The sequence below is a fragment of the Lemur catta genome, chromosome 15, assembly GCF_020740605.2.
Source record: "Lemur catta isolate mLemCat1 chromosome 15, mLemCat1.pri, whole genome shotgun sequence".
NCBI classification, from domain to species: domain Eukaryota; kingdom Metazoa; phylum Chordata; class Mammalia; order Primates; family Lemuridae; genus Lemur; species Lemur catta.
In genome coordinates this window covers 2090094-2115258 of record NC_059142.1, presented here as the reverse complement: position 1 = coordinate 2115258, position 25165 = coordinate 2090094, and the positions used below count along the sequence as shown (strand labels likewise).

The window sequence follows — 25165 nt, the reverse complement described above, 5'->3', positions numbered from 1 at the left end:
AAAACCCTAAGGATTCCACAGGCACATACACGAAGCTAAAGCTACTAGAGCTGAAAAATGAGTTCAGCTGAGTTGCAAGACACAAGATCAGTACACAAAAATCAGTTGTATTTCTATATGCTAGCAATGAACAATCTGAAAATGTAATGAAGAAGACAATTCCATTTACAAAAGCATCAAAAAGAGTAACATACTTAGGAATAAATTCAACCAAAGGAGTGCAAGTCTTACACACTGAAACTACAAAGCAGTGTTGAAAGAAATTAAAGACAACCTACGTAAATGGAAAGATTTCCTATACTCATGGGTTGGAAGACTTACAGGATGGCAGGTTGATCTGCAGATTCAGTGTAATCCCTGTCAAACTGTCAAACTTGGAACAGGCTATCAGATTGGAAGGCTGATCCTGAAATTCATATGGAGATGCAAGGCACCAAAATAGTCACCACAGTCTTAGGGAAGAAGAAATTTGGAAGAGTGAAATAATATCAGAGTGCTGAGAAAATAATGTTAATCCTTACCCAGCAAAACTATTGCTCTCAAAAGAGGGCAGATTAAAAGACATTTTCTGGCAAAGACTCAGAGACATCACCATGTATTTATAGACCTTCATTGAAAGAAACACTGATGCCCAAGTAATGATGAGCAAAGAAATTGGTAAATATGGGTAAATCTAAGTTAGCACTGACTATAAATAAAAAAAATGATAATAATAGGCTAATTTGCACAGTGCAAACATAAGGTAGAAATAAAATATGTATAGTAATAAAAGGTAAGACTGGGAGAGAATTGTTAGCAATCTAGATATTATCAAGAAAGAGGGTAGGAGATAGTGATTAAGTTAAAAGTTTTTAAGTCAGGCATGCATGTTGACATTTAAGGAAATGGCCAAAAAGGAAGAAATAGAATATATAATTTCAAAACCAGTAGCAGGAATAAAAAGAAAATTAAGAAAACACTATCAATCCAACATAAGGCAGTGAAAGTAAGATAAAAAAGCAAAAAGAAAGTATTATAAATAACAAAATAATGGCTGGGCGCCGTGGCTCATGCCTGTAATCCTAGCACTCTGGGAGGCCGAGGTGGGTGGATCGCTCAAGGTCAGGAGTTCGAGACCAGCCTGAGCAACAGCGAGACCCCATCTCTACTAAAAATAGAAAGAAATTATCTGGCCAACTAAAATATATATAGAAAAAAATTAGCCAGGCATGGTGGCGCATGCCTGTAGTCCCAGCTACTTGGAGGCTGAGGCAGTAGGATTGCTTAAGCCCAGGAGTTTGAGGTTGCTGTGAGCTAGGCTGACGCCATGGCACTCACTCTAGCCCGGGCAACAAAGTGACACTCTGTCTCAAAGAAAATAAAAATAAATAAAAAAATAATTAAGTCCAAATAATGTGTAGTCATACTAAAGGAAGATAGACTAAATTTACCAAAGACAGACTGTCAAGTGAAATCTCCTGCCCCACTCAGATCTCTTTGTTCTGCTTGATTTTCCCGCAGTTGTCTTCTGCTTTTTCACGTAACAGTACCATACGTGCATTTTTTCATGTTATTCATTTATTTATTTTTGTTTTACTTATTTATTTTTACTTCTTTTTTTTTTCTTTTCCATTTGCCTGGTTTTCACCATCGCCAGTGATTGGTTCACTGAGTGTCTCAAGCGTAGAGTTTCATCCTCCAGAACATAGTTCCAAGCAAAGAAAATCTGTCAGAAATGAGCTTTTCAAAAAAATCTTTGCTAACTCAGTATATGAAAAATGGGTATTTAAAATTTTTTCATTAGTGAGGTCGACTATATTTATGTTTAACTATTAACAGTTGTTTTTCTTTTAATTATCTGTTTATGTCCTTCACCTGTTAATCAGTTTAGGGGTTAATGGGATTCTTTTTCTTTTCAATTTATATGAGCTCTTTATAACTAAAAGATTGTTACTAGTTTTCTATCAGTTGCATCTGTGATAAGTTTTTCTCACTATTTTCTTTTAGACTTTTATGTATTCTTAAAAATGTTTTATTATAAAAAGAAATTATATGAAGCAACACATTATATATAGTTGCATAGTTCAGAAGTTAACAAAACTGAAAATAAATTTGCTTCCTCTTTTTAGTTAGTCTAGTTCCCCAGAGCTGTCCCTCTTTTTAGCCATGTCTGGTTTTAGTTCTGATGAGTGTCACCAGAGCTTTAGACCCACATTTCTGATCACCTTTCCCAGTAACTGTTGACTCCACGTTGGAGAGACGAGGAATACAGCTCACTTTCCACAGCATCTCCCTCTGCCCTGTGGGTTTTGTTATTCTCTTTACAGTTCTCTTCTTCTCTTTGTGGTCATACTATGTGTGACTTTAAATAATAAACATAGACCTCTCTTTCTTGGTCCATCAACTTCATAGAGCCTGTGACAACCCCTGCGTTGTAAGGTGAGGAACATTGTCACCTCACATTTCTTCCCATCTCTCTTCCCAGTTTCCTCCCAAATTCCATAAGCTATTTAAGTCACCCACATGCTGTGAGCCAGGAACTATCAAAACACTGCACAGTGGTAACTCATGGGCCCGTCATTACAATGCTGTGTGAGGCATTCACTTTATTTACCACATATTTACAGATGAGGAAGCTGGAACCCAGAGAATATCATTTGTCCAAGTTCAAGGAAGTAACTGGCTAGGATTTGAGTCCAGAGGCCTGGCTCCAGAGGTCATGGTCTTAATCACAGTGTTATGCTACTACTGCTCAGCTATGTCACTGTTTTTATTTGGTGAAGGTTAAAACATTTGAATTGTGTTATATAATGACAATTATGTCTTTCATGTATTAGGAGTTGTCTAAAAAAACCAACATTTATAATATTATGATCTTTATAAATATGATTATTTACAGATCCAAGTGATGGTCTTGCATCAGATGAGAAGGAAATGCAATCCCAATAGTCACCAAGACTCTCTCACTTGAAAGAGATTTTTACAACTGAAAGATGAAGTGGATTATTTTTTCTTGCTTTTATCAGTTGGTCAAAATCATATCATATTTTAGTTTGCTTCATATTTAGGCCATGCCTTTTCTTATTTTTTATGGCGCTTCTAATAGCCTTTATTTCTAATTGACAGCACAGCGTGTGCCCTTGCCCTGTTACTAAGGTCGTCCATTGTTTAAACCGTTACGTCTGAGCCCATTTTTTTCTTGAACACCATAGGGCTCTTTGCTTCCTTGCTCTAATCTGAATCCATCGATCCCTGGACTGGCCTGTTGCACCGCTGTCATTGCAGAATTTCTTTCCTTATCCTCCTGAATCAAGTCCATGGTTGCTTTGATCCCATTTCTTCCTCTTTCATAGATTCCTTTAAAATAATTTTTTTGGAGTATTTAGTCAAATAACTTGTTCCTAAGATTATATGAAAGGTACATCGTGAGCCATGTGCATTTGAAAGAATGTTTTTCTCTTAAATTATAATAAGGGGAAATAATCTGTTTAATAATTTGTGTATAGAATTCTAGGTTCAAAATAATGTCCCTTAGAACTTTGAAGGCATTGCTCTGTGCTCGTCTGGCATTCAGAGTTACTGAGGTGATGTCTAGTCAAAATCTGGCTCTTGTTCCTTTGCAGACAACATGATCCTTCTTTTTAAAAATTTTAACGTTTATTTCTTTATCCATATAGTTCTGAAATCTCACAAAAACGTATTTCTCTGAGGCTGCTCTTTCACTTCTGTTTAGTACTTGGTATATTCAGTCTGAAGACTTGGTGTTTTTCTTCAGCTCTGGAAAATTTGAAAAATACTCTTTCTTTTCTGTAAATTTTTTCTATTCCCTGTTTTTAAATTTCCTATTAGGTGGAGGTTGCCTTCTGGATCAATCTTCTCCCTTTTGACTTTTTTTACATTTTAAAAAATCTTTGTCTTTTTGCTTATCTCTAGCCCTGCTATTAAGTTTTTTGAGTTTCATTTTTAGTTTCCAAGAACTCTTTCTTTTTGTCTCATAATCCCTTCTTCATAGGAACCTGTTTTTATGCTCATTATCTTTGATATACCTCTGAGGTTACTAAATTGAACCTTTAAACATTGTGTTCCTTGAGTCATCCATTTTGTTTCCTTTGAGATACTGGCCTTTCATTTATTTTGATCTTTTGAGGAATGAGTGCTTCAGTTTTCCTCAAAGCTCTGGTGATCGTATTAGTCTGTTTATATTAATACTTATGAGTGACTGAGTACATTGATTTATAAAATAAATGGCCAGTGTGGCTTTCCTATCCTGTTATTTGGAGATTGGTCTCCAGCAGACCCCTCCCTTGAATGGGAAGGACCTGTGGGGAACCCAGTACAATGGTGGCATGCGTCTGTCAAGTGACATCTTCATTTCAGGGTTTATGGGTGAGGAATAGGCAGCTTGACCTCCTCGCCCCTGCCCCACCCTGACCCCCATGTCCCACCTGTCCCCCAAGACCAAAGAAGAGGGCTTGACTCACTCCACGTAGGGAACTCACACATGTGGCTTTTCTGTGTCAGCCCAGCCCTTCTGTGTGCGGTGAGTGTGAGGGAGGTGTGGGTGGCGATGGGGTCGGGCTGTCCTGTCTGTGCCCTCTGGTGCATCTCCCTGACTGCCGCTCCTCAGTGCCTCCACACGACCCTGGGGCTTCAAGCTCCCAGGGCGCCCCTGGGAAGAAGGGGTACAGTCGGCTGCTGGTGTATTCTGGGCTGCGGCTTCCTGTGGTTCTACCCCAGGGTCACGGTGACGCCACCTGCTCTTCCTCTTCCAGCAGCTGACCTGCTCTCTGTTCCCAGTGTTGTCAGTGAATTTATTTTCCATTAAGGGTGTTTTGGGAGGGAAGGGAATTAAGCACGTGAGCCAGTTGTTCATCTTGAACTGGAAGCCAGTTATGTACACTGTGGGCACCCAAGTCTTATCAAGTTTTATATAGTCATGTTTATTGTTTTTTAAGTTCTTAATCTTAACAATTTAATATATATTTTTATCAACTCGGGCTAGTTTTCAAAATAGTGATCAATTAAGGCTGTTGGGAGGATGCTGCTTCTAGTGGGAAGAAGTTAGCACTGACAGAAATGATTAAAAGCAGACATTAGAGCCCAAACCAAAGTTGTCTGTCCAAACCACGTTGCCCAGACAGCCCGAGGGCAGCGCTGCATTACAGGGTAATATGAGGGGGTCAAAAGGATGGCCCTGAACGCTGGCTTATTTAAGAAGCAAAGAAGCTTATAGCTTTAGATTCCCATGATCCCCCACGATTAAAATAAAGCTTTGGCATTTGAAGGGGCATCTTTCAATTTCCTGGATAATCGGATGTGTGGAATGTTTCGTCTGTCCCACCGTCGATGAGATGTTGTAGAGTCAGATTTCGTCAGTGTTTGAGGAGTCCCTGCAGTGTGCCAGGCGTTGTTCTAAGTGCTTTTTCACATGGTTCATTTAATTGTTACAAATTGTTTACATATTTATATTTATGCATCAAATCTTTGTAGAACATAGCTAGGTTAAATTAAGTCTTGACAGTGTGCGTAGCCAATAAAAGAGGTGTTTTGCCCTCAAACCCAGCGTCGTTAGGAGGCTCTGCTGGGATACACTTGACCCAGGGTGCGGTCAGGGCAGCCGTTACTCTTTGCCAGAAGAGAGCAGGCGTCAGGCAGCCGAGCGATTGGTCTGTGGTCGCGCAGCTAGGATGTCGTGGAGCCAGTTCCAGAACTCAGATCCCCGAGTCTGCCTCAAGTTTCCATGTGTCATAGTTAGACCCTAGTGCACTGATACGCCAGTTTTCAGGATTTATGATTGTGATTTATGCTTGTTAATTCTCAGGTGCCCCTTGGCTTTGGGGTTGCAGCCAGTGTCCGAGTGGGCAATGCGCTGGGGGCAGGGGACGTCGAGCAGGCGCGGTGCTCCTGCACCACTGTTCTCCTGTGTGCTGGTAAGTGCAGCAGTTCTACTCCTGGGCGGGCACGCCGAACTTAGTGTGAAGCGTTAAACTCTGCATATCAGAATTTCTTCAGGAATTGAATCACATATGCACTCAACTAAAACCTCTATTCTTTATGCTCTTTCTGATTTACTGAGTTAAATTCAGCTTTTAATTGTGATTTTGTGTTATTATGTGCCAACTAAATAATATTATACTTGGCACTAATTTTAAAGGTAATTATTATCATCCACAGTCTTATTTTATGACCATAGTGTGAGTGACAACAAGTTCTCCGTGTTCCCGGACCACTGCCTCCTCTGACAGTTCTAATGTTCTAGAATCCAAGAAAAGATTAGAAAAGATTCTGATTGTATTGATATCATATTCAGTGTCTTTTCTGTAAGTCTTCCTTGAAAATGGAGTCTGACCTTTGATCTTTTCAGAGACAGCAAGAAGAAGCACTATTTACAGGCTGGGCATGGTGGCTCATGGCCGTAATCCCAGCCTACTTGGGAGGCTGAGGCAGGAGCATTGCGTGAGCCCAGGAGTTGGAGGCTGCAGTGAGCTCTGATGACACCACTGCACTCTAGCCTGGATGATAGAGCAAGACCCTGTCTCTAAAAAACAAAAACCTCCAGTATATAGTCCTACCAATAAAGATTTGCACAAAATAAAAACACTTTATAAAAAATAGTAAATTTGTTCACATAATTAAAAAAGAAGCACTATTTACTTTACTACATTTCTTAAATCATTGACACAAATATCTCACAGGAAATCCTGCCTAGGGCTTATCATACTCTGGAGAATTGTCATTTCTGGTTGCTTCTGCTGTATTTTCCAGGAGTTTGTGCACTTGCCTTGGGATTATTACTCGCAGCTCTGAAAGATGTGGTTGCCTATGTATTCACCAGTGACAGGTATGTGGTCGTCTAGAAAAATGTCTTTAGTTTTATGCTTGCTTTCTTCACTGTATTTTTGTGATCATGAGAGGCAAGTAGCACTTCACTTCACAGGGAGACCAGCAGGACCGCCAGGAATGAGCAGCACAGCGCTGCATGTGGATGGGTTTGCACGAGGTGACAGTCATCCCCACTCCTCCTGTGCCCTCTTCACTTGTTCATCAAACCTGAGTGGAGTTTCTCCTTTGCTCAGAGATACACAGAAAAAGCCATGGAATATCCTCCTCCCCAGAAAGGGACCTCACAATCCGTGGCATGCTGATGACATGCACACCTGATTGGTTCTAGGCAGTACTTGTAAAAATTACTGACTCAATCTTAGGCTAAATATTATTGTATTTTCTATAATTATGTATTTGCATTATTATATAGATATAGTAAAATGTCTTTTGAATAAAAAATCCTCTTCATGAGAAAGCTTTAATTTGCACCACTTGCTTCAGATTACTCTGATGAAGAAATTCAGTTTTATTATTTGCCAGTGTGTCCTCCTAGTTTCATCTGACCTCATTGGTTTTACACTTGATCTCAGCCCAAAGGCCAGGAAGTAATGACCTCACTGGTTTTAGACCAATGCCTAAACAAATCTTTGGAAAATCTTAGGACTAGGGAGGTGGTCAAATGGAGTAATAGGGACTGGATTTACCTTTCTGCCTTAAACAACTAAAAAACTGGATAAAAATATATTTTTTAAAAATAGTTTTCAGATGTTGGGTAATAGGCAGCACAAAACAGTAAGCCCCGAAAGGGGAGGCACATGAGGAGCACACTGCGATGGCCCGGCGTGCGGGGACAGCGTTCCCAGGCTAGTGCACAGGACAGGGGAAGCCCCTCTGCCTCCCTGGCTGAGGACATGGAGTTGGCAGTTCTGGGAAGCCGTGGGGCCAGAGTTGACGCTGGAAGGGACCAGAGAGGAGAGAGCTCCACAGAGAGTGCCTTCAGGCTCTGCAGAGGCTCTCCCTCAAGTCTAGCTGATTGCTGGGCCATGCATGCACGTGGGGCTACTGCTTGAAGCCAGGGGGGAAAACACCTGAAAGGAGCGGCCAGAACAGTCCCTGGAGTTCATACAGCTGGTGCGAAACAGCCTCGTGATACATGGGGCAGCCAGTGGAGTTCTTAGCAGGGTCTTAGAAATGGAGGAGAATTTGCCCTAGAAATGAACAGTACTCTGGTCCTGCCTAACAGAGCTTAACAGCAAACCTTCAAAGGATCAGACTATTTCCAGGAAACTTAACTGCATCATAGAACTTAACTATATCAAGGCTTAAGAGTAGTTAAGATTATGTAAGAATATGCAGTACCCAACAAAGTCAAACTCAATGTCTGGCATGTAATTAAAAATTACCAGGCATATAAAGAAATAAGAAACTAAAATCCATAATGAAGAGAAATATCAATCAATTAAAACTGACCCAGAAATGAACAGATGATAGAGTTAGTACTTAGTGGTATTAAAACAGTTTTTATAACTATGTTCTATATTTTTAAGAAGGTAGAGGATAACATGGGCATGTTAAAATGAGACATCAAAAGATAAAAATAAGACAAATTGAACTTCTACAAATGAAAAAAAGTCAGAGATGAAAAGACATCGGATGATATTAATAACAGACCAGACACTGTAGAAGAAAAGGTTAATGAATTTAAAGATAACAGCAATAGTACATATCCTAAATAAAAAGTAGAGAGAAAAAAGACTGAAAAAAATGAGTAGATCATAAGCAAGCTGTGAGTGGCCTAGAAAGCATGTAATTGGAGTTCCCAAGGGAGAAGAGAGTGAGGAGGGACAGAAAAAAAATCTGAAGAAATAATGGCAAAAAAACTTTCCATATTTGTTAAAATCTTAGGGTTAAAGGAATCTAAAAGGCTATTTGATCTAATCACCCATCTGACTCTGGGATTCCTCCAAAATATCCTTTCCAGGTTGTCCATCTTACACTTTCGTAGCCTCAGTGATGAGGAACTTGCTGCCTCCGAAGGCAACTTTGATTCTCAGAACACCTTATTTTGAGCTGCAATACCCTTTCACACCCGTAACTTTCACCCACTGAGACCAGTTGTGCTTGTGATCCTGCAGGAGAGTCTGTCTATTTCTGAGCTATAGCCCTGCAGGGTCTTCTCTTTTCATGGGAAATACCTGTAATTCCTTTAGCCAGTTCTCATGGAATGTGATTTTGAGTCTGCACCGTCTCCATCCTGAAGTCACACAAATCTGAAGGCAGCATTCGTGGTCCAGAGAGCACCGTTTAGAGCAGAACTATTTCCAATCTACCTGTTAGAATTCTAGCCAGGTATTGAGTTTTTGGTGGCTGCACCACACTGAATCGTCTGAGCTGACTGCGGGCTGCCACTGCCCAGCCACAGCAACATGCCTTCCCTCCTATGCCTGTCCTCTTGAGCCCAAGTGCAGAATCCTACATTTGGACCCATTAAGTGTTTTTCTATTTTTTTTTTACTCATCTTGACTTTGTTGGTGCCTAGTTTTTTCGGTGACAGCATTTCCTATCTCCTTTAGCTTCTGGCATCTGTACATGTGATAAATACTTTGATATTTCCATGTCTTCTTTTTTTCACCTAAAACTCTGGCAGCTTCATCCAGTCTTTCCCTCCACCCCCAAGTCCTCCCAGCATTCTTAGTGAACTCAGTGTCTGTGTGGATGAGCTGCCCATTGTCCCAACCCTTCACTCCAGCGCCCCAGTCCTCACCCTGGTAATCTTCTCTGCCCTACCTCAGATACATGCTCCTGCGGTCTTACTTCGGGTATCTTCATCACATATAACTGTTCCACCTCCGTCCTTCAGTTGGCCACGACTCCAGTCCTTCCAGCATGCTTTTACAGCTGTGTCTGCTTAAGAGGATTTCTCAAGCATTTAGGCTTTCCAGTAAATTAACAACTCTACTCTTGTGTTCTTTCTCATTCCACCTCCGTATTCCTGGCTGTATACTTCCTTCCTTATGTAGCTTAGGCCCATCATTTTAGTAACTCTTGGCAGTAACCTGAGTTCCTTTGACCCTCGCAAACGGCAGAACCCCACTCTGGAGGAGCCCGGTTGCACGTTGTCTGTGCCAGTAGCTGATCACTTTTGGAAAAGCCATACAAGAGGGCATGTTGGTTCCACTGGAAACTTACGACCACCACCCACAGCCAGACTCTCAGCTCTGCTATCCTGCCTGTCTCTAGTCATCTCACTGTCCATCTCTGCAATCTACAGTAAACCTTCTCTACTCTTTTCAAGCCACTACCCCTCCCCAGCAAACGACCTTGCCTTCTCCTTGCTTGGTGTGTACTGGGCTTCTTGAGTATATAGATTCATGTCTTTCATCAGATTTGGGAAGTTTTTGGCTATTCTTTTTTCAAATATTTTTTCTGCCTCTTTCTTTCTCTCCTCACCACCGAGACTCTTGTTATTTGTGTGTTGGAATACTTGATGGTGTTCCCCAGGTCCCAATGTCTGTGTTCCCTTTTTTCTGTTCTTCAGACTAATCCCAATTCTCCTATCTTTAAGTTCACTGATTCTTCTGTCAGCTCAAATCTACTGTTCAGGCCTTCTAGTGAATTTTTCACTTCATTTATTGTAGTTTTCCACTCCACAGTTTTTTTCTTTTTTATAATTTCTAATTGTGTATTGATAGTATCTAGTTGGTGAGACATTATTCTCATACTTTCCTTTAGTTCTTCAGAGATGGTGTTCTTGAACTCTCAACATATTTAGCTGAATTAAAGTCATTTTTGGTAAGTTTGATGTCTGGGCTTTCTCAGAGATGATTTGTATTGATTGCTTTGTTCCATCCTGTCTATGGGCTATACTGTCTTTTTCTTTGTATGACTCATAATTTTTTGTTGAAAACTGGAAATTTTGCAGACTATAATGTGGCAATTCTGGAAATTAGATTCTGTTCCTCTTGGGTTTTTATGTTGCTGCTTATTTTGCTTAGTGACTTTTATTATTTATTAGTGACTTACTCTGTGAAGTCTGTATTCTCTGTCAAGCGTGGCCACAAAAGTCTCTGTTTCATTAGCTTAGTGGTCACCTAATTATTGGACACAGATTTCCTCAGATGCCTGGATCCCAAACATCTCCCATTCTTTGCCAAGGGGCTCTGCATTTTAGGGAACACCTTCAGCACTCAGTGAAACAGTTGAAAACTTGGTTTTAACTTCACTTTTTGTTTTTGCAGAGCCTCAGGTTCAGCCAGAGTTGAGTGCTTAAGGCCTTCCCCGGCCCGTCTTGAGCACGTGCACAGTCCTGTGCCTGCCTACGGCCCTCTGGACTCCTGGGAGTGTCTCAGAGCTTTTCAAAGCCTCTGTAGCCATGTCATTCCCCTGTCTTTCCTACTAAGCTTTTTGGTTAGTCTGTTGTTTGCCTCCACTATTACCTCTTGACTCAGGCAGCAGCAGCTAAAACATTTGCCTGTACAAATTTTCAACAGACAGCCCTCAGAGATCAACTTTAGGACTGGGCAGGTCCAAGTGAAATAAAGATGTGCTGTCAAGTGGGGTCTTCTGGGAACACCATACAGGGGGTCTCTGTGAAATAACTGTTCTTTGGAAATGAGGCTTTGAAAGAGTTCAACTCATTTTTCCTCCTCAAGCCCTGGAAATAGTTACCTAGGGTTACCGCTGGGCTGGAGGGATGGGGGTGATGGCAGGGTAGGTTACGACACCACACCGCTTGCTGTTCTCACCAGGATCCAGCCATTTTTTTTGAATCAGTGCTGCACTGGTTACCGCAAGCCTTTGGTTAATTTTCAGAGTTCTGACAAAATTGATTCTGACAATACTTGCCAGTTTCTGACAGTTTCTCTTTTTTCTGTGAGTAGTCCGTATTTCCTGTTGCTTTGTATGCTTTGTAATGCTTTGTTGAGAACTGGACATTTTGAATAGTGTAACGTGCTGACTCTATAAATCAGATTCTGTCTCTCTCCAGGCACCGTTGGTCTTGCTTGCTGGGGGCCGTAGTTGTGCGCTGGTTTAGTGACCTTTCCAAAGTGTTTACTACAAAGACCGAATGGCCTGACGGAAATTTCCATAAATGCCTTCATCCAATGAGGAAAGTTGTCAGTTTTCAAAATTCTTTGACTGGTGCTGCCTGGGCGGCTACTTCAGCCCAAAGGGCCTCTTGTGCCGGTCCCCAAGGAAACCTCCAGGTAGATCAAACTACACAACTTTAATTTTTAGAGGACAGGGTCCTTACTGCCCAACCTGGCACCAGTGAGCCGCGCCAGGAACATGGCAGCCATCCTTACCGCTGCCAGCCGTGGGACTGGGAGGCGGGAAAGGTGGCTGCCGTGTGAAATGCCGGAAGTCACCAGTGTTCACCAGCCCGTTCTTCTTCCAGCACTCCCCTCACCACCGCGAGCTCTGGACTAGATCCAGGTTCTTGCCCGTTCACTGGTTGTCTGGTAAAGAGACGGATTCTTGAGCCGCCGCTGCCATTTTCTGTGATGTCACTGGGATGGAGACTTGTCGCGCTAATTTGCCTCTCATTCTTTTGTAGGGGGAAATTCTTTTCTGGAAATCTTCCAGATATTATTTTTGTCCTTGGGTGTGTTTAGGTGTGGGTGAATCTTTTTTCTTCTATTCTGCTTGATACTTTGTAGACTGTCAATCTGAAACATTGGGTTTTTCTTTGGCTCTAGGAAATTAAGTTTTTTTTAATTAACTCTCCCATACATCTCTGTTCTCTCCTTTTGGAATTCCTTTTAGATAAATAATAAGACTTATGGATTAATCTGACACATCTCTTTTTTCTCATCTTCTGTCTCTGTGTTTAGGGATGTTTCCTCAACTTTACCTCCCCAGTTGACATTCGGTCTGTAGCCAGGTCCACTCGTTATCCAGTCCTTAAACATTTCACTTTAGTGTCCATATTTGTTACTCCCAATCACCTTTTTCCCAGTTGCTTTGCCTGTCGTCAGCTTATGAATGTCTCTGAGAATAGTAATTATAATTAAAAAAATTTTTTTTCTCTTATGTTCCTTGTATTCTTTATGTTTCCTGTTGTGTCCACGTGTTGATTTTGGTCTTTTATTTTTTTGTGCTGATTTTCCTCAGTGTCTGGTGCACATTCGTTGAACATTTGTATTTTTGAGTGAAAGACCATGTTGTCATGTCATTTAGTAGAGACAGTGGCCACATTAGAGCACTCTTCTGAGCGGGAGGGTTTCCCGCAGGCTCTGTCGCCTCGGGGTACCTGTTGTGCCTGTTGCCCAGCGGGCTTCCTTCTGGGGTGAGTGGGGGGAGCAGGAAGTCTTGTCACCCTGGGGAGGACACTGTGGCCTGTTTCCACGTGTCACATCCACGCGGGATCCGTCGCATGGGTCTTCAGCCACCTCCGCATCTGCTGTGTCTCTCTCCAGAGCCCTGACGCCCCCTCTGCAGACCTCCCCAGCGGATCTCCCACCAAAGTTGAGCAGACTTCAGGGGCTCCCCGGGGGAGTCAGCATTTCCTCCATGAACACTGGCCCGCAGCCCCGTCTTCGGGGAGGGCTCCACCCAGGGAGGACGGCCCTCACGCAGACCGGAACCTGCTGCTTGTTCCTCCCGACCCCCAAGTCGATGTGCCCAGAAACAGAGCTTGAAGAATCACCCTCTATAGTGGCAGCCTAGATCATGTCCCTGGTGACTTCAGTTCTATAATTGAGGTTGATAATCTCTAAATTAGTGAGGTTTTATTACATACTGTATCGAAAAGAAACGTGCTGTTTTGACTGACTTGGCTGACCAGTTCTTCAGGCTGTCAGATCAGCGGTTAGTTAGTACTCCACTGTGTGACTTTAGATCACTGACTACTTTCTTTTCCTCCAACAGAGATATTATTTCGCTTGCGAGCCAAGTGATGCCAATTTTTGCTCCTTTTCATCTATTTGATGCCCTTGCAGTGAGTATTTGGAATGGTTTTACCCTAATATACATAGCCAAATTTGTTTTGTGTTTCTGGCTTTTTAATTAAAAATTGTATGTCTGTGATTTCATTTTTGAAAAGAGAGAGCTCTTGCTTTAAGCAGTCTGAGCCATTTGAGGGAAGATGGGTTCCTTAAGAGTGTAGCCTTTCAGGGTGGAAGAGACCTGAATTTTCTACTTCCCCTAACTCTACCTGGTGCTAAACGCAGTTCTGTGATGTCCTAGCCAAGTGGCCTCTGCTTGAGTCCTCCGAGGCAGGCCAGGCTACCGCTGAGTTAACTCCGTGCACTAGAAAGTCCCTCTCGAGGTTGCTCTTCTGTGGTTTCACAGGTATTTGAAGACACTTCTTCTTCTTTTTTTTTTTTTTTCCTAAGACAGATTCTTGCTCTTTCACCTGGGCTAGAGTGCCATGATATCAGCCTCGCTCACAGCAACCTCAAACTCCTGGGCTCAAGCAATTCTCCTGCCTCAGCCTCCTAAGTAGCTGGGACTATAGGCGCAAACCGCCATGCCTGGCTAGTTTTTCTATTTTTAGTAGAGAGAGGATCTCACTCTTGCTTAGGCTGGTCTTGAACTCCTGACCTTGAGCGATCCTCCCGCCTCGGCCTCCCAAAGTGCTAGGATTACAGGCGTGAGCCACCGCACCTGGCCCTTCAGCTATGATATTAGACTGAATTCTGCTGAGATACCATCAATGAAATCTCTGCATCTTTTTTAAACTTATACTTTTAAAAAGTAATTTTTAAACAGTCAAAATAAATAGTCAGAAATTTGAATAATGTTTCCTGATAGGTTTCTGATGAAAGCTGCTGTGGTTTTCAATTGCTGTTGTTAGTATAACTTTAGAAACAAAATGTTTTCCTTCATCTCTTACATGACACACTATGCCTGTTTTAAGATAGAGCTATTGGACCCTGTCCAAACTTGTGAGATAGTAACACAGTGTTCTGAGTGTGATACGACGACGGCTACATGACTGCAATGTTGCTTTTGGTTTTCTCTTCCTTAGGGCACCTGTGGTGGGGTCCTGAGAGGTACAGGAAAACAAAAGATTGGTGCTATCATGAATGCTGTTGGTTACTATGTTTTTGGTTTTCCCATCGGAGTATCTCTGATGTTTGCTGCTAAACTTGGAATAATAGGTATGTGTTTGATTCTTCAGCGACTTGTCTCAATCTCACTTGTATTATTAAGATAACGTGCTTGAGATGTAAGGCAATTGACTGGAAAGTTGTCCCTGTGCAGTAAGAAATATTATTTTCTCCCCCAGTCAGTATCCAGTGCCTTCTCTGTACAAACACACCAGACGTGCCAAAATGACCACAATAAATGTGGTCCTGCCCTTGCAATGAGACCAAAGAGAGGAACAGGGTGCAGTGAGAGCTTGTGCTGAGTTTTAGGGAACATCTAAGCCCATCTGACTTACCAGAACGGCTCCCTAAGGTGGTGCTGCGGTAGCTCAGACCTGAAGCACAGGTGGAATTACCTGGAGGAAGTTAGCAGCATTTATTGGGAGGACTATTCTTTCTCCACTGAGTGGTCTTGGCAACCTTGCCGAAAATCAGCTGGCCATAGATGTATGGGTTTATTTCTGGACTCTCTTTTCTATTCCATTGGTCCATATGTCTGTCCTCATGCCAGTACCACACTGTTTTGATTGCTGTAGCGTTGTAGTAAGTTTTGAAATCAGGAAATGTGAATCTTCCAATTTTGTTCTTTTTCAATTTTGTTTTGGCTATTTGGGGCCCCTGCAATTCCCTATGAATTTGAGGATCAGCTTTTCCATTTCTGTATGAAAGGAATTTTTATCAGGATTGCACTGAATCTGTAGATTGCTTTGGATAGTATTACCATCTTAACAGTCCATGAACATGGGACATCTTTCCATGTATTTAGGTCTTTAATTTCTTACAACAAGGTTTTACAGTTTTCAGTGCACAAGTCTTTCACTTCCTTTGTTAAATTTATTCTTAGATATTTTATTCTTAGATGTTATTGCAATTAGAATTATTTTCTTAATTTCCTTTTCAGATTATTCATTGCTTATGTATTAAAACATGACTGATTTTTGTGTGTTGATCTTCTATTTTACAAATTTACTGAATTTATTTATTAGCTCTAGTAGATTTTCTGTGTATAGGGTCATGAGGTAGGGAACCTATGACCTTTGGATTTCAAAATTGTTGTTTTTTAAGCACCAAAGGAGGCGAGAAAAGCTTCATCTTTCTCTGCTGCACACCTTTTAATAAAAGGATTTGTTCCATAAAATTTGGGTTCAATTGAAAGGCTACACTTAAGAACCCAGAGAGCCACATGTGGCCTTAAGGCCACAGGTTCCGCCCCCCCTTTTCAGATTCCTACAGGTATTGGTGAGGCACGATTCCAACTCAGGTGGTTTGACTCCAGAGCCACACCTGTTACTGCTGTGTGTGTCGTCCCTCTCTGTTCAGGTTCATGGTTCCCTCCTTCGTTCAGCACACATTCTCTGGGTACCTATATACGTCAGGCCCTGTGCTGTGTCAGAATCTGGCGATATAAAGAGAAACAAGGGAGGTCCCTGTCTTTGTGAGTTTATACTCTCTGCTCTTGGTTTCAATTTTCTATTGTGCTTTGGTCCTTTTCCTACTTTGTGCTTTTGGAACATTGGCCCTCACCAGGGGCCGGGGGTGGTGAGCTCTCCGCTTTCCTTGTTCTGCTCACTCCCCATTGGAAGTCTCCAGGCTCCACTCCTAGGTGCTGACCTTGCTCAGAACTCCGCCTCTGGGGCTGACCTTGTCCCTGAGCTCCTGGCCGTGTATTTCCCGTCACCCCAGGCATTCCCAGCTTGTCGCCAACATCTCTGCCTCCTGGCCCTCTTTTCCCTGCTTTCTGGTTCAGTCACCCAGGCTCGAGAGCTGCCCCAGTCACACTGCCAAGTCTGACCCATTTTGTCTCTATGATGTCCTCCATCTCTGTGAGGGGTTTATCCCACTTTCGAGAAGGAAGAGTTGAGAGTTTCTAATGGCCACGGCAATGGCATTTATCTTGGCGCTTATTATCTCCGGTAAACTCTGTGCCTAACTTGATCAGTTATTGCCCTCCTTAAGGTGTTACCGTTCCGCAGCTGTTTGCCTGCAGAAGGGTGACTGCAGCTTCTGTTTGCACGGACACCTCATTTCTCCCTCAGGGCAATTCTGTCTCGGAGCTCTCTGTCTGGAGAGGATAAATGCAGGTTGCCAAAGACTTGGGAGCTGGTTCTGAAATCCACCTGCCAGTCCGTCCAAAACCTGGAGGCTGTCTATGTTCTTGTGAAACAGGCACCTCTCTCACACGCCCAGCTTTTATGTTCAGATTTCTGATGAACATTTTGGAAATCCCAGCTTCTTTCCAGGCATGTTTTTATCATTTCCCTTAGAAAGCTTTCACACATTTCTTAAGTTGATCCCTAGACATTTTATCCTTTTGTTGCTCACATAGATGAGGCCTCCCTTCCCTTATGTAGTGTGTTTGTTTGTATATAAGAAGGCTGCTAATTACGATGTGTGCACGCTGTGTCTGTCACAATCCTGAACCCTGTTATTGTTTACTGTAGTTCTCACGGGGTTTCTGGGTATACAGTCATATCAGGTGCAAATAATCTTAATTGTATATTTTTCTTTTCAGCTTTTATACTGCTAATTTCTTTTTCCTGCATAATGTCTCTAGTAGTAAGTAAATTGTGGTACTAGTGGAGATTCTTGGTTTTATTTTTTAATTTCAATTAATTTAGGGGGTACAAGTGGTTTTTTGTTACATAGATGAATTATATAGTGGTGAAATCTGGGCTTTTAGTGTATCTGTGACCCAGATAGTGTACATTGTACCCATATAGGTACAATAAGTAATTTTTCCCCTCCCCCCCATTGCCTCACCCCCTATTGCCCTCCCTCTTTTGAGCCTCGAATGTTTACATCACTCCATACGACCATGCATGCCCATAGCGTAGCTTTAGGACATGCAGTGTTTGGTTATTGTTCCTGAGTTACTTCACTTAGGATAATGGCCCCCAGTTCCATCCCAGTTGCTGCAAAATACATTATTTCATTCTTTTTTATGGCTGAGTAGTGCTCCAGGGTATATGTGCACCACATTTTCTTCATACACTCATCAGTTGGTGGGCATTTAGATTGATTCTATGTCTTTGCTATTGTGAATTGTGCTGCAATAAGCATTCGAGTGCAGGTGTGTTTGTGATGTAATAGCCTCTTTTCCTTTGGGTAGATACCAGTAGTGGGATTGCTGGATCAAATAGTATATCTACTTTTACTTCTTTGAGAAATTTCCATACTATTTTCCCTAGAGGTTGTACTGATTTTCCTGCCCCCCAACAGTGTAGGAGTGCTCCCTTTTCACTGCATCTGCGCCAACAACTGTGGTTTTACTCATTACTTTAGTGATAACGCTTCCGGTGTTCGCTCCTAAATGGCATGCTGGATTTCAAGCTGAAATATATGCACATACTGTGTGCTTTTTGAAATCATGTTTAGGAAATATCCATGTAGCCTATTTTATTGAATATTTCTAATGAAAATGTTTGAGCATTTTGTGAATGCCTTTTTAGCACCATTAGAAATGATCCTATAATTTTTCTCCTTAGATCTGTTAGAAAGATAATGATACTAATTGGCTTCTTCATGTTGAACTATCCTGATTATGATATGTTGTACTTTTATTGAGCTACTAGATTCTTTTTAGATATTTATTTAACAATTTTACACTAATATTTGTAAGATTGGTCTGTAGTATTTTTGTTAAGTTTTTTTTTGTTTGTTTGTTTGTTTGTTTTTGAGACAGAGTCTCACTCTGTTGCCCGGGCTAGAGTGAGTGCCGTGGCGTCAGCCTAGCTCACAGCAGCCTCAAACTCCTGGGCTTAAGCGATCCTCCTGCCTCAGCCTCCCGAGTAGCTGGGACTACAGACATGTGCCACCATGCCCGGCTAATTTTTTCTATATATAGTTTTAGTTGTCCAGATAATTTTTATTTCTATTTTTAGTAGAGACGGGGTCTCGCTCAGGCTGGTCTTGAACTCCTGACCTCGAGCGATCCACCCGCCTCAGCCTCCCAGAGGGCTGGGATTACAGGCGTGAGCCACTGCGCCCGGCCTTTGTTAGATTTTGATATTGATGATGTTAATATTATACTCACTTCATAAAGACAATTTAAATTTTTCCTTTTTGTATGGCCCAAGACAACTTAAATAGTCTAAGAACTGTCTGTTTTATAAGGGCTTGGTAGAATTCTGTCATGAAACTGTCAGGACCTGGTGTTTTGAAGTTTATCCACACTCAGCTTTCTCAATTTCTTCTCTGAAAATCAGTCTGTTTAGACTTTCTTTTATTTTGTCAATGTGGCTATATTTATACTTTTTAATAAAATTACATTTTATTGAGGCTCTAAATGTATAGAATTGTGCAAAATAATTTATTATGTGCTTTCTGGATAAGTTGCTACATAAGTGTTTTGCATATATATCCACATCTTCATTTTCTGTAGATTTCTGTTAGCGACAATGAATTTTATTTTCCATTTTAAAAGTCTAATTGGAAAACTGAGGCCCGGTGCAGTGGCTCACGCCTGTAATCTTAGCACTTTGAGGGGGCTAAGGTGGGAGGATCGCTTGAGGCCAGGAATTCAAGACCAGCCTGAGCAAGAGCAAGACTCCATCTCTACAAAAAATAGAAAAATTAGCCAGACGTGGTGGCACACACCTGTAGTTCTAGCTACTTGGGAGACTAAAGCAGGAGGATTATTTGAACCCAGGAGTTTGAGGTTACAGTGACCTATGATGACACCACTGCACTCTAGTCAGGGGCAACAAAGCATGACTCTATCTCAAAAAAATAAAAAGAAGGAAAACGGAATGACTATTGTACTATATATTCAAATAGCCCCTTTTGTTCTATATCCAACCAGTATATTTTTACCAAAACATTTTTATTATGTCCCCATTACTTTGTGAAATATTAATCTAGTAGCTGTCGTAAGAGCTTTTTCATGTCTACACAAACACAGGGGCTTATGTTTTTGGAAATGTTACTTGGTGATTGATTTAATGAGTAATTGTCTTAACGTCATCTCCCTTTTTAAAGACAAGTATAGGCTGGCCCCTTGTAGTATTTGAGTAATAGCAAGGTGGAATTTGTCATTCTCCATTTTGGAAGAAAACTGCCCAATATTTATTACCTGAAACTACAGGCGTGCGTCACCACATCTGGCTAATTTTTTAAAAATCCTCTGTAGAGACAGTTTCACCGTGTTACCTGGGCTGGTCTCCAACTCCTGAGCTCGAGCAAGAAGGCAGAGCTCCCCGCTGCCAGGCCATGCGCTGGACACTGGGGGAAAGTCTGTTTGACCAGAGCAAGAGTCCTTGCCCTTGCTGAGCTACTAGGGCTTTACAACTCAACTTTATTTGAAAAACCAAAACCCACTCCCCTATTGGACTTTAATCTCCTTTAGAATAAATGACAGGTCAAATTTCCCACTTTATCCAAAAGTGCTTCTTACTATTATACATAGTAGGTGCTCAGATTTATTAAGTAACATTTTTACTTTTTGTTTGTTTGTTTGTTTTTGAGACAGAGTCTCATTTTGTTACCCTGGTAGAGTGCCGTGGCATCAGCCTAGCTCACAGCAACCTCAAACTCCTGGGCTCAAGTGATCCTCCTGCCTCAGCCTCCCAAGTAGCTGGCACTACAGGCGTGTGCCACCATGCCCGGCTAATTTTTTTTTTTTCTTTCTATTTTTAGTAGCGATGGGGTCTCAGTCTTGCTCAGAGCTGCTCTCGAACTCTTGACCTCAACCGATCTTCCCACCTTGGCCTCCCAGAGTGCTAGTATTACAGGCGTGAGCCACCACGCCTGGCCTAAGTAACATTTTCAAATTGACAAATAAAAACTCAATATATTTATGGTATATAATGTTTTAATATATGCATACATTGTGGAATGGGCTAGATAAAGCTAATTAACACATCCATTACCTCACATACTTATCATGTTTTAAGAGCATGTTTAAAATCTCCCATAATAATTTTCAGTTACTACATTTCAGTTATTACATTGTTATTAACTCCAGCCACCATGTTGCACAGTAGATCTCTGGAATGTGTTCTTCCTGCCTAACTGGAATCTGGTCCTCTGCGCACCGTCTCCTCTGCAGCCCCAGGCAACTGCCATTCAACCCTCTGCCTCTGTTTGCATTCCACACGTCAGCTAGAGCATGCAGTATTGTCTTTACGGGCCTGGCTTATTTCACTTAGCATAATGTCCTACAGGGCAGATACTAAGTAACATGTTTTAACCATGGAAGTATACATTGACACTATGGAATTTGGGGGAAATGCTTAAAAATACAAAGAAGAGGCTGGGCACGGTGGCTCACTCCTTCAAGCCCAGCACTTTGGGAGGCCCAGCTGGGAGGACCACTTGAGCTCAGGAGTTCGAGGGTTCAGTGAGCTTTGACCCTGCCACTGCACCCCAACCTGGGCAACATTGAGATCCTATCTCAAATTTTTTAAAAAATTTAATATATAAATAAATATATGGAAGTTAAAATCACCTATAATTTCACTTTTCAGCTATAAAGACTGAGGTATCTCACTATATTTTATTCCCGTTTGTTGTCTGTTACTCACAAATGTGAGGTTATACTGAATATACACTTTCCCCCATGTACTTGTTGAAGACATGGTTTTTAGCAACGATATGTAACATTTCCCTGTATCATGTGTTTAATGCTTCCCTAGCAATGGACATTTAAGTCACTCCACCTTATAAATACCATTGCAGTGAGCCTCCAGGGTACAGGAGTTAACACCATTTCTGATCTTTCCTTAGAATTGAATCCTAGCAATGGAATCATTCGATCAAAGGAGATAAACTGTCAATTCATCCACTTCTAAACTGGAGGCATTAGTCCAATTTTTGTTGCATTATGAGGAGTCAATGTGAGGAACAGCCTCAGGGTTCCTTTGCCAGTGTGGGGCCCCAGACAAGTTGTGAATGAATCAGGAAGCTGTTGATACATGGGCATGTCCCACCTCCAGCTGAAGCAGCTTGCTTCGCAGTGCAGTATTGGTATTTTGGTGGTGAAAACTCGTGTCTTCTCGTGGGTAGATGCACCTTTACTGATCCTTTTATGGAGCCTTTTGGATTCTCAGCGATCCTTTTCCTAACAGCAGTTGCAGGGATGGTTTCCAAACAGATCTCACATCCATAAGCGCACAGACCATTTTGAGACCCTCCGGTGTGTCCCCATTAGCCGTACGATAAAGCTGGGGTCCTCCCGTGGCTTGCACAGCCCCCATGGCCTGCTTCTGTCACCTTGTGCCCGGGACACTGCCCGCCACCGTGCTGCTTCCTAACTGGGCTCTGCTCCTCGGACTCGCAAGCTGGCTTTCCCCCGGCCCGGGTTCTGCTCTGCCTGCCCGCGGTGCCCGTCCTGGACACGCTCGGGCTGCCTTCTCACTGTCCGGGTCCCCGCCTCAGGCCCGGCGTCCCTTTCAGACTATGCTGCAGGTCCTTGTTACAAATGGCTCTGCCCGATGCTGTCATGGCACTGTACCTACTGAACTGACTGTGTGGTTGTCCCCTTGTTTGCCCTCCTCCCCTGGCACCCTGCATTAGATACAAGCTCCCCAAGGACACGCAGCTTGTCCGCCTGCTCAGTTCTGTGTCTCAACCACTTAAAACAATGCCTGGCACAAAACTGAAGTCAGTAAATGTTTGTTCACGTGAAGCAGCAAAGACATTTGCAGGCGTTTTGCATTGCCAATGGACTGCCATTGTAGCTCAGTGGTAGATTTCAGTCTAATCCCTGCTCCACAATTATCTGACGTTTTAGGGAAGTTAATTTAACTGAAGTTTCCACTCTTGCAGATACAGTAGTTAGGGAAGAATTTTCATGATCACGGGGATAGAACTGAAAAGACCTAATCTCTGATATTCGTTTTACACCCACAGGTCTCTGGTCTGGATTGATACTTTGTGTCTTCTTTCAAACCCTCTTCTACTTGGTGTGTATCTTCAGGATAGACTGGAATAGAGTTGCAGAGCAGGTAAGTGCTTATTTGAGAAATGTGGCTCTGCTTGATCCCATGGCATGGTGAGGAATCTTTTAGGTCAAAATGATAGCAGTGCCACTGGCAGGGTGACTCACTGTGAAACATGAAATACATTATTACTAATACTGGGGGGAGGGGAGGCAGAAGAAAATCACATTTCCACACATGTTCCTCTTAATACGGAGCCGATGTAATATCTACTGACTAGGGAATCGACCTTAAAAAAAGGAATTAGGTTAAAAATATTTTGGTGTAACATTCTTAGGCAAATAGGAGTTTTCCTATTTATATTGACTTGTTAGCTGTTCTTTACAACGTTTTCTTTTTTGCCCGTGGTTTGCTAGAAAGCAGTACGTTTGGTGTCTGTAATCTGCGGGAAATACTTTGCGGGCAGAAGCCCACCACGTGGATAGAAGGTCGGGGCCTTGACCAGTTGAGCATCTGTGCATTGAGTTGGGGGCTCCTGTTTCTGGTCAAGGCTTAAGATGGCATGGAGGGGTGGTTGGCCTAGGGGAGGGAGCGATTGTTATTATAATAAGGAGCCCAATATGAGTTTAGGTGACCAAATGTGACTGCTTCAGCTTTGACCACCCTAGGTTTCAAATCCCACTGGATTTGCCTAATTTCAATGCCTGATGTCTTTCCTATCTCAGTTTGATTTATTCAGGACTAAACTTTATGGGAGGTTCAGGTGGACCATAAACTATCCTTAGTGACACCACCATTGACCTTTAGACTTTATTGCTTTGATCCGTGTGTAGGAACACTAAAGGGCACAAGTGCAAACAATATGTGAGATTTGCAGCTCTCACAGCAAGCAGGTTTGTATGCTATCATTGTGAGCTGAGCACTGGGCAGGAACTAGTGGTTCTCTGGTATTATGTTCTCTTGGATTATGGCATTTTCAGGCCCAGAAAGAATCCACTAGATATTGTAACCCCTCAGCAGTAGTTTCAGCAGCAACTTTAAATTGAACTTTTACCAAATGGCTACTGGCTTGACTCGACTTACACTTCCTTTACTTCATGTGACACCTGTTTCTAGGCACAAGTTCGAGCTGGGCTAAAAGGGATTAAAGAGACCATACCTACCCCAACAGGTAAGGGAGGCCATGCTCTGGTATACTCGGTTTCTGTCCTCCCAAAAAACTGGTACAGTATAAACTTCTGTTGTTCTGAAACTTAGTGTACCAGAGTTGCTTATGCATGAGATCATGCTCTCTTGCTCAGTAAAACTTGTCTCAGCCATAGTAATTGGCAAAATTAACTCTAGGTTCTCCTGTGAAATGTGTTTTGAGTGTAATTTCATGATTACTAACTGATGAGTAATGGTCATCGTTTACATGTATTCTCGTGTCAATTTCAGTAAAATCCCTTTCTTTGACCCCCTCCCCCCACTGTTCTCTGCAAACAGATCTACCTATCATGGGAAGAGAAGGAACTGACGGAGTGATTTTGCCTGATGTCATCAGACCAGAGAGCCAGACCCTCCAGCTGATGGTACTGGAAGAAAACACCCAGTATGCAGTGAGCACCGTTGGGGATGTCTTGACACTGAGACAGCTGATTTTCTATCGTGGAATGGCTCTGGCTCTTGCTGTTGTGGTCCTTTTAGCAGGAATTTTCATAAGAGTTTTCAATGACCGTGGCTAAAATGGAAGACTTATTACTACTCTACAAACTAGAAATGATAATTGTATGCCATATATTAAGTATCACAGGTGACCTTATTATTTGGACGGTGGTTTTCCTCTCAGTTGTACACGGAAATGGTATCAGGGATGTTTCCTTGGTTATTCTGAGAAACTGCACTATCCTCATGGACATGAAGAAAAGAGCTATAATTTTTAAGTAAACTTTTCTCTGTTCGCTCTATCGTGGTTTCAAATATGGAAATTTGATTTTCTCTGCTGTAAAGTTTCTTCACTCTTTCTTATATTGAATATCATTATTTTTCCAGGAAAGTGATTCATTGTCCTATAAAATATTGCTGATCTAGTTTTATTTATTTCTCTAATGGATTTAATCTTGTCACTGAGTATATACATTAAGTGTCTACTCAAATCCCATCAAGGGATCACCATATTCAGTTTTATAAAATGAATACCTTAAAATTTAAAAAGTATGCAGAAAATATTTGGGGCTATAAAGTCAATATAAAAGGTAACTCTCAGTTTTGTTGCCTTTTAATAAATTTCTGTGGCAACTTTCATATGAATTAGAAAATAAATCTATGTGCTTTTCTGCATTCAAGCTCCCAGAACAGCAGCTATGTAGCTTCATCCTCCAAGTAGGATATTTTTAGAGCCTTTTCTAAGGA

The 25165-nt window shown here is 42.0% G+C and overlaps 1 protein-coding gene across 1 annotated transcript in view; it reads left to right on the top strand.

Moving 5' to 3' along the window:
• Positions 1-24718, top strand: part of SLC47A1 (solute carrier family 47 member 1) — a 66826-nt gene extending 42108 nt beyond the window's left edge. Inside the window, exons 15-21 of the mRNA XM_045525258.1 lie at positions 5801-5909; positions 6745-6820; positions 13675-13744; positions 14777-14909; positions 22746-22840; positions 23891-23945; positions 24260-24718. Coding sequence (XP_045381214.1) covers positions 5801-5909; positions 6745-6820; positions 13675-13744; positions 14777-14909; positions 22746-22840; positions 23891-23945; positions 24260-24498 — 777 coding nt within the window. The 3' untranslated portion in view covers positions 24499-24718. The remainder of the gene's footprint in view (positions 1-5800; positions 5910-6744; positions 6821-13674; positions 13745-14776; positions 14910-22745; positions 22841-23890; positions 23946-24259) is intronic.
• Positions 24719-25165: the final 447 nt, after the last annotated feature.